At 33.4% G+C, this 14,069-nt stretch overlaps 1 protein-coding gene across 11 annotated transcripts in view; it reads left to right on the plus strand.

The window, feature by feature from the left end:
* Positions 1-14,069, plus strand: part of GPHN (gephyrin) — a 626,342-nt gene that overhangs the window by 431,844 nt on the left and 180,429 nt on the right. For all 11 annotated transcript variants that reach the window (XM_027111532.1, XM_027111539.1, XM_027111540.1 and 8 more), the window contains one exon: positions 11,375-11,417. In XM_027111532.1, the coding sequence (XP_026967333.1) occupies positions 11,375-11,417 (43 nt within the window). The remainder of the gene's footprint in view (positions 1-11,374; positions 11,418-14,069) is intronic.

Consider the following 14,069-nt stretch of genomic DNA (forward strand, 5'->3'; position numbering starts at 1 on the left):
TTTCAACATTCCTGATGGCCCATATATGTGTGTTTTTTTGATTCTCTTTTGAACCAATTAAAACATCTTCCTGGTTCTCTCATTAATTAACACTTTAGACAAAATCTTTTACACATGTTCATTTTATATTTGTATGAGAGTCATGAGTTTGTCTTTTAAAAAAAATAATAACTTTTAATAGTTATGCCTTCTCTGTAAGCCAAAAGTTCTGTTTTAATGACAGTGGATTTTTCTGCCTTTCCTTTGATTAAGCCTAGACATCCAAAACTTGAGAATTCAGAGAAAATGGAAAGGATATGTATAATATAAACAGGAGTCTAACAATAATATCAAACTATATCTGTTAACTGTTTACTTGGTTAGGTCATGAGAGACTTGATTGACAATATAATATACACCACACATGGCTGCAATACAAGGCTTCAGAAAACTTAGCTCATATCTCCAGGCCTCACAGGAACTGCCTAAACATTTTCTAAATCATTGCTACGTACTAATATGTTTTAGAAATGTCTTTGCCTTCATACATCTTCCATGTGCCTTACGAATGCTAATTAAGCATTTAGAGAAATAAAAGTCACAACTTTTTAAACCAATACTGTGTTTAAAAAGAAACAAGAGGCCCAAAATGGAGTCACTTGTGCTAAACCCTACATCAGCAAACCAAGACTTAACACTTAACCTAATTGCAGTTTCAGCCTCTCCCAGGAATGTAACCTTTAACTAGTCAATCTAGGGTTTCCTGGCCAGCACTGGTGAGGCAATCCACCTGATAGACACCTGCCTTCCCCCACCCGCCTCCACCACCCTCAAGGAAGTTAGCCTAGCCTAAAATATTTCTTTCTTTTATGACTTCCTTGTCTTACTGCCTTTCTGCCTTCAAAAACCTTCCATTTTGTACAGCTTCTCAGAGCTCCTAACTAATTACTAGGTGGGATGATGCTTGATTCATGGAATGTTGAAAAAAGTCAAGTAGATCGTCAAATTTTCTCACTTGAATTTTGTTTTTTAACAACTGCAATACAACAGCCTTTGATTTAGAAAGGAGAACAATGCAGCCATACTCTTACATGGTATATTACACTCAGTAGAAATAGTAGGTTTTTTGTTTTGTTTTAATGAGTAAGTGGTATGACATGACATTTAAGAATGTGTAGAGGAGGCAAATAATTTTTCACGTACCTTTCTGAGTTCTTGGCTGAGACACCTGTGATAAAAGATTAATGAGAGGAAAACAAAAGTTTGTTAACATGTATACCTCATGTTTACTTGGGAGCTACCAGGAAAAGATGAGTAACTCCCTAAGATAGCCTAAACTACCAGTTTAAATATCATCCTCAACTAAAGACAAATGAAAGGTGGGGGCAGTAAGTCCAGTTACAGAGAGGTTCCCAGGAAAAGCACAGCAAACAAGAATAAGGTTTGTTATATAGATTAAATTGGTGCCTTCTCCATTGACAAGATTTATCTTGTGATTTAAGAGTCATCGTTCTTCTTCCAAGTCCAGAGGACTGAGACCCCAGTATAAATGGAAATTTATTTCATAAGTGTAAATTTCCCTTACAAAAGGGTAACTTCTACTCTGTTTTCAGCGCCTCTTTTATGTCTGCTCTTTCTCAAAATAATCTTTATGCCAAAGAGGCACATTTCTGCTACCACTCAAGGAAAACCAAGGAGAATATTAAATCTAGTTAAAAACTCAGCATTTCAAAACTCATATTTAATGAAAATGAAGGTGATTTTCTTCTAAGAATGTCAGAAAATGATAATAATTACAAGTGCTCAATAATTCAGGTTTTTATATTATTGACTGTATCTATTAGGCTTTATTTCATAAGATATACTCATTTTTTTTAAACTTTCTATTCAAATACTTATCTAAACTAATCTTACTTGATCTTATTTATGAGAGCTGTCAAAATCATGAAAGAAATTAGACATCATTCTTTATTACAGATCTAGAGTATCATCCAAACAGAGAATGGTAATAGTATTGATAACAACAGCAAACACAGTATTAGTTAATACTCATACACTGTTCACTCTGGGCCAGATATTCATCTAAGCAAACACTTTATGTATATTATCTCATTTTCTTCACAGCAACCCTATAAGTTAATTATTGGTATTCTTCTCATTTTATACATAAGAAAACAAAGACACAGAGAGATTATGACTTATCCAGTTTCAACAACTAATAATGATAGAATCAAGATTGAAATCCAGTTTGGCTTCAGAGTGCTACTCCCCAAACTGCCTTCCATTATATCATTTTTTCTTCATTCCTGCATTCACATACCTATTCTTAATGGTTTTCATTGCTAAGAGAAATAGTCAGGAGCAAAAAGTCAATGAAAGTTCAAGGTCTAATTAGGAATGCAGTGCTTGCCATTGGTAGGTTAGAGAGATAAGGTCATCTACTAGTGTACAGAGAAATGGATTTAGAAGTCAAGAGGGCTGAGTTCCGTTACAACTTTACTGTGTGATCTAAAGCCAGTAACAATCCTTGCTTTCTCATCTCTAGAATGGATATAAATTTCTCTTTAAAATAATCGGTTATTCATCTGAAAACTGAGAAATTGTGTCATCAATAATTGAAAATCCCTACTAGTCAAAAAATTTTATTTAGGTTTGTTATATATATAATTTATATATATATATACATATATATATAATTAGGTAGTTGTATTTTCCTCATGTTTATCATGATCAACATTAAAATTCTCAGAACAAAAATCAACTCACAAATATTGTTGGTACCAAGGGAAGACCAACCTAGGACTTTCAAATTTTTTGGAGGTCATTGAGAGTGACTCAATTTAGAATTAAAGCTTTAAATAGGAAATACATTAAGAATATTCACGATTGATGTTCAAATTATATTCCCTTGAGTCATAGTGTGATCAGTTCTATTCTTAGATATGTTCTACATATTATAGTATTCTCTTTGAGAATAAGGAACTCACCATGTTACCTATAAAGCAGCATAAATAGGCTTTTCATTTTTAATGGTAATTATTCACTTCACCAGCTGTGTAACCTGCCATAGTTCAGCTTCTTTTAGAAGAGGTTAATACTGAAAAAAGAGAAATTCTTCACATTTACCTAGGACTTAGGAAAGCTAAGTGGAATTTAAGACAGTAGTAATTCAGATGGTGGTGGGAAAACATTTAAGAATGGTCCTCTGGAAAAGATGTGTAAAATTATGTTGCTTATAAATATTGTCTGTGTGCCTGCAAAGATTTATGTTATACTTAGATAACAGCATTGTCGCTCTCTGCCTGTGGTCAAGGTATGACTGAGTTCAAAGAATATTAATTAATGATACACATTTATCCACACACACACGTGTGTGTGTGTGTGTGTGTGTGTGTGTGTGTGTATGTAAGTTCACCTTTGGTTAGAGAGTTTGAAATGTGATGACAGTTAAATGATTATTCCATTTAATTAATTATCTAAACCAATTGGAAAAGAACAAGTAAAGCAGAATTTTTTTTTTTAAGTCTGAGGTCTTTATAACTTTTTAAAAGCCATGTATCTTTTTTGTTTCTGAGATGGTCTGTCTATTAAATGGGCAGTTGCTTAATTCAGTGACCAATATATAATTTTCTCAAAAAGAGAAGGGCTTCTTTTATATGTGGTTTCATAAAGGGCAGCAGACGGAGGTGTTAAAGATTTCTTACAGCAACAAAATCCTAGAGATAAAAGGAAGCTTAAAAGTTATCTAGTTCAGAGTTTTTTTTAACATTTGCTCCCATAGACCCATTTGGGAATCTGGCAAAGCCTACAGACTCTTTTTCAGAAAAATGTTTTAAATATATATAAAATAAAATACATAGGATTACAAAAAAAACTAAATTGAAATCATTAGCAAAATATCTATTACAAATTATGATATAATAATACTGCCTTTTTAAAAACACATCAAATAACAAAATTTAGCAGCAAGTCATTAGACTACTGTAATTTGAAATCCTGATGAACATACACAGTATTTTTAAATATCCATAATAATTTGAAGCAATAGATTCTGCTATTATTACTATAATTTGTCACCTAAGCTCATAATGAAAGAAAATAGTAAAATTTAATTAGGTTGGTGAATATAAAAATGATAATTTTTTTCTCCATCACAGTAAATGGACCCCTCATTTTTATCCACAGGTTCTCTCAAGGGGTCCATCAACCTCAGTTGAAACCCCCGAAAACATCCTCATTTTGCAGATAAAGAAACTAAGTCCCATGGAAGTGAGATAACTTGACTAAAATCATACAACACAGAATTAGATTAACCCTTGCAGTGGTAACCTCACACCTTAACTCAGCCTTTTTTGAAGCTTTAGTCTAGAAATTGGCAATTATAGTCTTCTGTTTGTCCCTGATTTATGGCATGATCTGGAGCAAATTCTTTATTCTCATTGTGCCTCAGATTCTACCTATATAAAATGTAGGTGACTTAAAATGTATGTAAGGATAATAATAATGACTTAGATTTGTATTGCTCTTTTTCATTTACAATAGTTTTTACATATATTATCCTGCTTAATTTTCCTCATTTTATGGATAAGGAAATTAAAACTCCAGGATGTTGAATGTCGTCTAAGGTTCTAAAGATCAGAAAAGGAAAAACCAGTATCAGAAACCATACCACTGGACTCCAAAGAACATTCCTTTATCATGCTGCCTTTCACATTATAAATAAAACTCTGAGTTCAGTCACATATGTATTGTGATATCATAAACACAAATTAAACACAAATAAGTGGTCATTGGGCTCAGATGAGCCAAATACTTATACCCTAATTTATCCAGATAAAGTGATGAATGAATAGAACTATGGAACGGAGCTTTTCTAGACCAAGTCTCCATTTTTGCAATAAGAAGTGAGAAGAGAAAGAAATAGAATTTAAGAGTCTAAGATTGTAGAGTTGTTGGCTTAATGTTGTTTAAATCAATCCTTTCTTTCCTTCTCTTTCAAGGTAGGCTAAAGAGGCAAGTAATCTGAGTAAATGCCAATGAGGTCATTTTTCTCTATTCTCTTAAGTTTTACTTTTATGAGTTAATGGTATTCAGTGAAGTTTGTTCTTTCAGAGACAGATTACTCTTAAATAAGTTTAATAAGGTAGAGAAATTAAAGTCAAAAGGGCCATGATACATCAAATATCTCTGTCATTCAAGTGACCTGACCTATGAGATACAGGACATTCTGTTCTCTCAAAGAAATCTTCTTAACCTGACCTAAAACCTATGGTATAGAATAACCTTTATTGGACTCCAAATGTCACTATTTGATTAACCTTAAGCAGTATTAATAGTAATTTGTTTTCCAAATTCTTATAATCATTCTATAGGGTATTCAGATATTTCTTTGCTATAATCCACATACTTTTCATATTATATCTCTTAATATTACCTGATCCAAATAAATTAAAAACATTTTAAGATAGTACAGGAATAGCTATGATCATACTTATACTATAAATAATAAATTTGAATCTGCTGAGATTGAAAAAAAACTATAATTACTACAAAAATAAACACATTGAGATTTGGCAAATGTTTATACAAAGCACTATATTTGACTTAGCTAGAAATATAAAGAGAATTAAAGTCATGGTCCTCTCCCTCCAAAAATAAACAGTATATTTGGGAACCTACATCAATAATTGAAATGTGAGTAACTATGAGAACTCTTAAAGTAGAAGTTCAATTAAGAGGCTTTAAGAATTTAGGTATACCCTAAAACTAGATTGTGGTGATGGTTGGACAGCCATATAAATCTATTGAAAGCTATCAAATGTGTACTTAAAATATGTGAATTTTATAGTATGTAAATTGTTTCTCAGTAAGGCTGTTAAAAGAGTTCAGGGAAAGAAGAGATTATTTCTGGTTGAGGAACTTGGGGAATATTTTTTGCCCCAAATACAATTTAAGCTGTATCTTAAAGGACAAGTAGTATTTGGATCAGAAAATAAGCAACAGAGTATTCTAGAAAGAGGAAATAGCTTGTCTAAGGTCTAAAAGCTCAGGAGTACAAGAAATATGCTAGAGGAGCTAGTTCAGACTTTGCTCCATGACTTAGATTATATGGCTTTCATTCCTACCAGTACATGTGGCCATATGGCTATGACGTTTCCAAAAAGTTTTGGTCAATCCCTATTGAGAAAAACATATAACTGTACATGGCTATTTTTTCTTTCCATCAAAAATAAGAACTTGCCTCCATTTTGAGCTGATGAGAAAGTTATAATGAGGAGTGTGTATAATTCAGAATGTTTCACAGCTGTCAGTGGCTCCACTGATCATAACAACCACTGACATTTGTTTCCGTCTTTATAGCTTAAAATCACTGATACATACATTATTTCCTTTGAGCCCGTAACAGTCTTTATTTTACCGATGAAGAAAGTAAGATTAAAGCAGGGTCCAGAGCCTAAAATAATAAAGACATGCTAAAGTAAAGATCAAGATATTCTGGCCTGCTAAGAATAGGATGAGGGAGAGAAAATGGTAATATAAGTAAATGATCTTTAAACAATTAAAAATCTGCTAACTAAATTGCATGCCACACATGAATCAAAACCCATCTCATACAAAAAATAAAACAGATAAAGTTAACTACTGTCATCAATAATAGGAATCCAAAGTTGACATTTTTCCTAATAAGTTGATAAAACCCTCTTATTGACTGGAACAGCCCATGTTAAAATAAGATTTATCAACAGTAAAGAAAAGTACATAGGGAGCTTACTAACAATTTCTAAATAGGTAGTCATTTTTGTTATTTGCTTTTTAAAATTTAAACAGATTAAAATTTAAAGCAAACCACTGACATAGAGTTTCTTGGATTATATAAGTAAGCATATATACAGAAGCTTAATTTTTAATTTAAAATGTAACTGCCAACCAGTAAAATCATGTTAAAAATAGAGAGGGCTTTCATAATGTCCATCAAAGAAGATGACTTTTGTTCTTGACTTTGACACCATCTGACCAACTGCTCAGAAATTTTAAATATGAGCCATATTGTGTAGATTTATTCCAAATTTTTACAAGGAAAAAGAATACAAATTAACCCAGTGAGCAGCAAAATAGAGGCAGTTTTTATGAAATCTGAGTTGTGTTAACCTGCAATCAAATGTAATCTCCATTTTAATATTTACACATCTTTATATTGTTATGAACCTATTCTTGACATGGGTTTTATTTTGTTTCTCTCCTCCCTCACTTCTGTGAAATGCAGAAGGGAAAAGATGTTTGTTATTCACATATTTGTACCCCACTAACTGGTGTTACACATCTGGCTTCCACTGGAGAGCCCCTGACATCGCAGGGAACGGTGATCAAAATTCCACACATTAGCTTCAAGCTGGGGGCTCGTAGCTATTGCAGCATTGAAGGGGGTATTTTCCTGGCTTCTTTAAAATAAGCATGGTGATGGGATGGTTTAAGGGAAGAACACCTCTCAAATCACATGACCACTGCTGTGCTTCCGTGTGTCCTGCTTTCTTCATAACAGCTTGGCACTACATTCTTTCTCTGTATCTTAGTGGGCTTTTGTGTGTACAAGTGGGATGGGGGTTGGGTGTGGGGGCTTTCAGTGGATGCTTACACATTATGCATGCATCTTTCAATGTTAGAGTGATGTGCCTTCCCTTATGTGTCACAGATTACGGTCACAGATTAAATCTTCTGTGTTCCTGAGAGATTGGGCTGTCTCTCTCTTATTGGTGTGAGATTCATGTGTTTTGATGTTTACACCCTCAAATGTTCTTCATGTTGCATTAAACATAAGTTGAAATGTTTTCCCATAAGAGTTAGCTTTTCATGTTGGGCTGAAAAAGTCTTCATTTCTGTGTAGCAATTCGTGTTATTATAACCTATGGCTTTCAATTGTACCTCCCATAATGAAGAGCTGACTTTAAACACTGTGCTATTCTTGTTAAGACCTAAGCATAAGGTAAGTCACTTCTCTAACTGTATCTAAAGATTGTGGTTGTTTGTTAAAGTTTTCTCAGCTTTGTTTAAAGCATTTTCACTTTTTTTCCTTACCGTTTATTACGTGCTCTCCCTCCTTCTGTTTTCTGTTTCATTGCTTAAGATGTCTTAATGGACAATGTGATCTTCAGCAAAAATTATACATGTAAACACATGTTGAAATGAATTAAATGAATTATTTGATGTCTGAAAGCAGTCTTGATTAGTAAATGAATACCTTCATTTTCAGTAAGTCTCTTGTGTTTTTTATTTCCTCCATTGACTTTAATATACTGTTTCTACACATGATTTTAGCTTTGATTTCAGTTGAAAGGGGAATTAATTGTCAATACTATAAATTTATCTTAGTAAAATAACATAATCCAGTAGAATAAAGTAACAGATCATCCAACACCATACTTTTCATTTTTAATCCCTGACAAATTGGGTAAGATAAAGAAAAACAACAGCAAATCATAAAACTTGAAACAGACCTGTGTTACCTTTTTTATAGTCCATATTGTGAGAACAATAGTTGTTTCTCAACTTTATTCTTTCAAGTAAATCCCATTACATTGTGAGCTAGGCAAAGTCTTCATATTGGGATTTTATTAAATTAAGTCAGTATTATAATGATGACAAGTTTCATGGTACAGAAAAGGGCATCCACTGCACACATAAGTATTAAAATGTTTTAAATTAATTTTCTCAATTTTTTAATGTATACTCAAAATCACTACAGTAAAGAAGTTCATTTAATCATTGATTTTTAAAAGTGATTTCCCTCAAATCTGGATCAAATAGCCAATGTAATGTGAATGAGAAGACATTGGTTATACTGATGTTGGCAATTTTTGAACCCAGATTCAGAATATTGAATTTTTCTCATCAACCAAATTTCTCTTCAAAACTGTTTGAAATATATCGTTGTAAACTGATGTGCCACAAAGCAAGACTTGGATTTCTTTATTAAATTCATGCTATGAGGGACTTCCCTGGTGGCTCAGTGGTTAAGAATCCGCCTGCCAATCCAGGGGATGTGGGTTCAAGCCCTGGTCCGGCAAGATCCCACATGCCGCAGAGTGGCTAAGCCCATGTGCCACAACTACTGAGTCTGTGCTCTAGAGCCTGTGAGCCACAGCTACTGAGCCCATGTGCCAGAACTACTGAAGCCTGCGTGCCTAGAGCCCCTGCTCTGCAACAAGAGAAGCCACTGCAATGAGAAGCCCGCACACCGCAACGAACAATAGCCCCTGCTTGCTGCAACTAGAGAAAAACCCTCACACAGCAACAAAGACCCAACGCAGCCAAAAATAAATTAAAAAGTAAATTAAAAAAAAAACTACTTAAAAAAAAATTAATGCTATGAATGAATTTTTTGTTAAGTTTTAGGCCACCTAAGAAAGGGAGAGAGTGTTTTTTTAATTGTGGTTTTGATTTGGTTCGCTTTTTTTGGTAAAGCCAGCTAGTACTTCACCTCCATTTCCATTTAGACATTATATAAGTCTGTTGAAACATTTGATGAGACAATTTGAACTACTCATCTGAACTGCTCTGTTCATTGTAAATCTCTTGTTTCTATCCATACACTAGCTCCACTCTAGATTGGAAGGGCTTAAAGATGAACTCTGGAGGAATAGAGGATACGACTTAAGAGTAACTATTACTGATCAAAGGAGCTGCTTTCCATTCGCAAACGTTGCTTTGCGCTATGGGTTTGGCTCCTTCTGTTTCTACATCTTGTTGAAGACTTTCTTGACTTCCATTTGACTTCTTTGAATTCTGTTTTTGTCCTTCAACATTTTCCCCTTTCTTTTCCTTCTCTCTCCAGATTTTTCTCTCACTCTTTTGGCTATCTCCTGTGTTCTTTGAATCGTTTTTAAAAGTAGTTTATCTCTTTATTAAGCTTGTCTATTAATTTGTCTATTAGTGTTTGTTTCTTTTCTCCTTTAAGGCTGTACTGATATAGTTAACACTTATTTTCATTCCATGGTATGCCAACTTGCTTGTTTATTTTGCAGCAAGTTCATTAGTCATTCTTACCCTCTTGGTATGAATTTTCAATAAGAAATGGCAGAACATTCTGCATTTACATATTGTCCCCTTCTATAAGACCATACTTTCTTTTCTATCTACTAGATTTACCCTCCTCAAACCTCTCTCTCTTTTTTTTCCTTTCCTTGCTCTCGTGTCTTCCTTACTGTATTATTTTCTTTAAGTAGTCATTAATTTCTTTCCCATTTGGTCCAGCATTGTTCTCCAATAAAACTTCGAGAAAAGAATATAAGAATCTTATCTTACAGATTAGCTTCTTCATTCTAGTGTATTTAAAACTAATTAAACAATCTGGACCAAAAGAGAATAACTTTAACATCTGGAATTATATTTCCTCTCTCTTTTTTTTTTTTTTTTTGGTGTGTCTTGTGTGTATGTGATTTTTTTTATTGTTGTTGTTTCTTTAAACATTAACAATTGTTTTTTTCAGGGAAGGACAACCATTACCCACCCTAAGTTGCAACATTACTTTCATAATTTGTTTCATTACAATAGTAGACTGTGTTAAGCGATAGAAATTAATTTGCTGTGTATACCATTTGGGGCAAGCTGCTGGGGAGTGGGAAGAAGAGGTGTGGAGTTTCAATACAGTTGCCTCTGAAATCAACAAGTGTCAATGCCATCCAGCATGGCCCTTGAATTCATCAGTTTTGCAACATGTAAAAGAATGTTCCACTTTGACCTGAAATATTTGAATCAGCATGAGTTTCTGATTGATAACTATATACACACTTAAGAACTGGCAAATAAATGACTTCAATTTCATTGATTTCCAATTGAAACTTCTTTCATAACTAATATTATAATTATAATCAATTATTATAATCAGTAAATAACAAAGGTTATTAGACTCACATGTAAATATTGTATATGAAGATTTCTCTTTTCCCCTCATTAACATATGTAACTAAAAATGACTACCAGTGAACATTTGATTACAGCTTTATTACTTGAATTGCATTATTATTTTAGTCAAGAGATAAGCACAGTATCTTTAATATTAAGCATCTGAATTCACAACTGAATATGTGGTAACTTGAATTTTTTCCCATATACTAATTTCCAATACACATCAATTAAAAAATGCCATTAGTTTTACCCTTGTCCCATGTACAATATTGTGCCCCCAATTTTTTTTCTAGAAATCAGTCCTTTCTTTAAGTAAGAAAAGGAAAAATTAAAAATATATGGAATAAGTGTAACATATTTTTATTAACATGTTTTTATATGTGAGATACATAAAGCCTTTGCTCCTAGACCTCAGGAGTTTGCCCATTAAATATACATATCTGGCTATCTCTGTTATGAGCCCTAAATTACTGAGTTTATGCTCTCTCTGCAGGTCCAGTCCAGGTGCAGCAGCAAGGAGAACATTCTCAGAGCCAGTGAGTATATCATTATTTCAGATGGACTACTGGATTAGAACTTGTGGTTCAACAAGAAGGAAAGCTAAAAATGACATTTTGGTGAAAGAATAAAGAAGAGCACTGGGGAAAGTTTATGTCAAGAATATGAATTTTAGAGCTTTTGCCTTCTAAAAATAACAGTATCAATATATTAATGAATATTTCCCTTATCACAATTGTTTTTGCAAGTCCTGACATCAGAACTTTGACAGGACTACTGGTTAGGGTAGTAATGAGCTCCTCTGTGACTCCAAGATGAGAACCCTCTTTAATTGCCCCACTGCCAAAAAGTTATTTGAAAACAGACTAACTGAAAATAATGTAATATAAATCCACTAAATGAATCTAAAAAAGAAAAAAAGGACCCCTAAGCAGGTACATCACAATCATTTCGTGAATATGAATTCCTAAAAGATGTTATCTTCACAGGCAGCATATTTCAGAACATAGTGCCCTAAACCAAAGATGAAGAAACCTTATTTTTCTGTTTTATCACCAATAACATTTGCATGGAAGTCATTTGACTTTGTGTATTATTCATTTTCTGACTTTGTGTATTATTCATTTTCCTATCTTATAAAAAGGAAATATAAATAGCTTTTCCTTACCTGTATCCTTGAAATGATGTGACATCAAAGGTTGTGCCTTGAAAGCTTTGGGATTCTAAGAGAAAAGTGCTGTATAAATACTAATTTTGTAGATATTGTTCTCTGTCACTTAATATTAATGGTATCACCCTATCTTCTTCCTGATCATTATCAAGAGAAGAAGTGCAGGAGGACCATACTGAAATGGGTCCTTACTTATACCACTGGGAGTTTTAGTAAATGGAATGATTTCTATTTACAGTAGAATGTCTGTATTATTTAACAATTTAAAAAGTACCTGGAGAACTTCAAATAGGTAAAATTTTGTTTCATTTTATTTTTTTTAATGTAAGATTCTCCCATTTCTTTGTTGTAAATCTGCTACCTTAGCTTGAAGACCTTGGGTTATTAGGCAAGCACACTTCAGTTTTTTGTCCAGGACCTTCATATTAGAGTTATATAAAAATAAATGCAAACAGGCATGTTTTAACTTGTATACTTTTGTGAGTTTTCATAACATCTGACAGGCATGTGAATCTGAGGGAGGTGCTTCAATAATAGGAGATGTAAAGTCCTATAATCCCTTAAGACCTAAGGTTGAGAAAACTAAGAGTCAAGGAAGTGATGATTGAATATTTACTAAAATAAAACAACAGAAATAAATGAAATTTTAAAATAACATTTTTGATGATTTCCATTTATTGTTGATCCTGAGATGATGATGGATCACTGATAGTGATTGTGGTGATTAGGAATTAAAAAAATTTCTTACTGAGAACAGATTTCTTTGAAACCTTTTTCACCTCTATCATGGATCTTTGTGCTGTTAGAACTGCTTTCATTTCACTTATGCTCTAACTGGCTTGTTGGTTGTTAATCACTTTGGATGGACCTTATGATGGTCCAGGTTTTTCCGTTCACCTTTTCTTAGGATAAAATAATCATGTAGATGGTCCATATAGCCATTTAGATCCATGTAGAGAGCCCATCCGACATTGTAGCCTCTTAGTTCTGTGAGTTCTATAAGTTTAAGGTCGTTCCTCTCAATACTGCTTTAGTAATTCATACTCATGCCCATAGCCACACCCAGGACTTTTCATGAGCTGTTCTACCTCTGAACTTCTTAATCTCATTGCTTATTTAGTCAACTTCTATCTTTTTTTTTTTTCCTTTCTTTGCCATGTAATACTATATTGCAGTCATAGAGACCCTATTAGCAGTTCTCCCATTCTCTCAGTGCTATGTCCTGCCTCTATTCCTTGGGACCCTTTCCCTCAGAGCATAAAATATCCATTCCCCTTATTTTCCTAGAAAACTCTTACTTATCCTTCCATACTCAGTTCAAGTGTGATCTCCTCTGTGATGGCTTCTCTGAGTTGTTCCAAGGCAAGGTGACTAATCCTTGTATACCCCATACAGTTTCTTCTATTTTAATCATTTTTTCATTTACTTACTGAATTAACTATCCTCAAGGAAAACATTTCCAAAATGTAGCTAATAAAAAGAAAACTACGATCAACTGCTTTTTTAGCACATGTAAAAATGTATCAAAGCAAAAATCAGCAGATACTAGAGAAAGGAAAAAAGTTAGAACTTAATAGAGCTTGTTCAGAATTGTCCAAGGAAGAGTTAACTTTGGTAACTTTGTTCAAGCAAGAGGTAACTTTCCTTTAGCACCTCAAAACTATTGAATTGGCCAAAAAGTTCCTTCGGTTTTAAAGTAAAAATAAGAGACACATTTTTCATTTTCACCAAGAACTTTATTGAACAATGTATTCACCGTTTTGTTCCACTACCTTCTGCCATTTTTCAGGCAACTTCATAATTCCGTCTTCCCAAAACTTTTTATCTTTTTGAGCAAAGAACTGTTCCAGGTGCCTTTTACAGTCTTCTAGGGAATTGAAATTTTTTCCATTAAGAGAATTTTGTAAAGACCGAAATAAATGGAAATCTGAAGGTGCAATATCTGGTGAATATGGCAGATGAATCAGAACTTCCTAGCCAAGCTGTAACAGTTTTTGCCTGGTCATCAAAGAAACATGTG

This window comes from Aethalodelphis obliquidens, unplaced genomic scaffold (genome assembly GCF_003676395.1).
Source record: "Aethalodelphis obliquidens isolate GAN/ISIS:26980383/991018 unplaced genomic scaffold, ASM367639v1 scaffold10, whole genome shotgun sequence".
Taxonomy (NCBI): domain Eukaryota; kingdom Metazoa; phylum Chordata; class Mammalia; order Artiodactyla; family Delphinidae; genus Aethalodelphis; species Aethalodelphis obliquidens.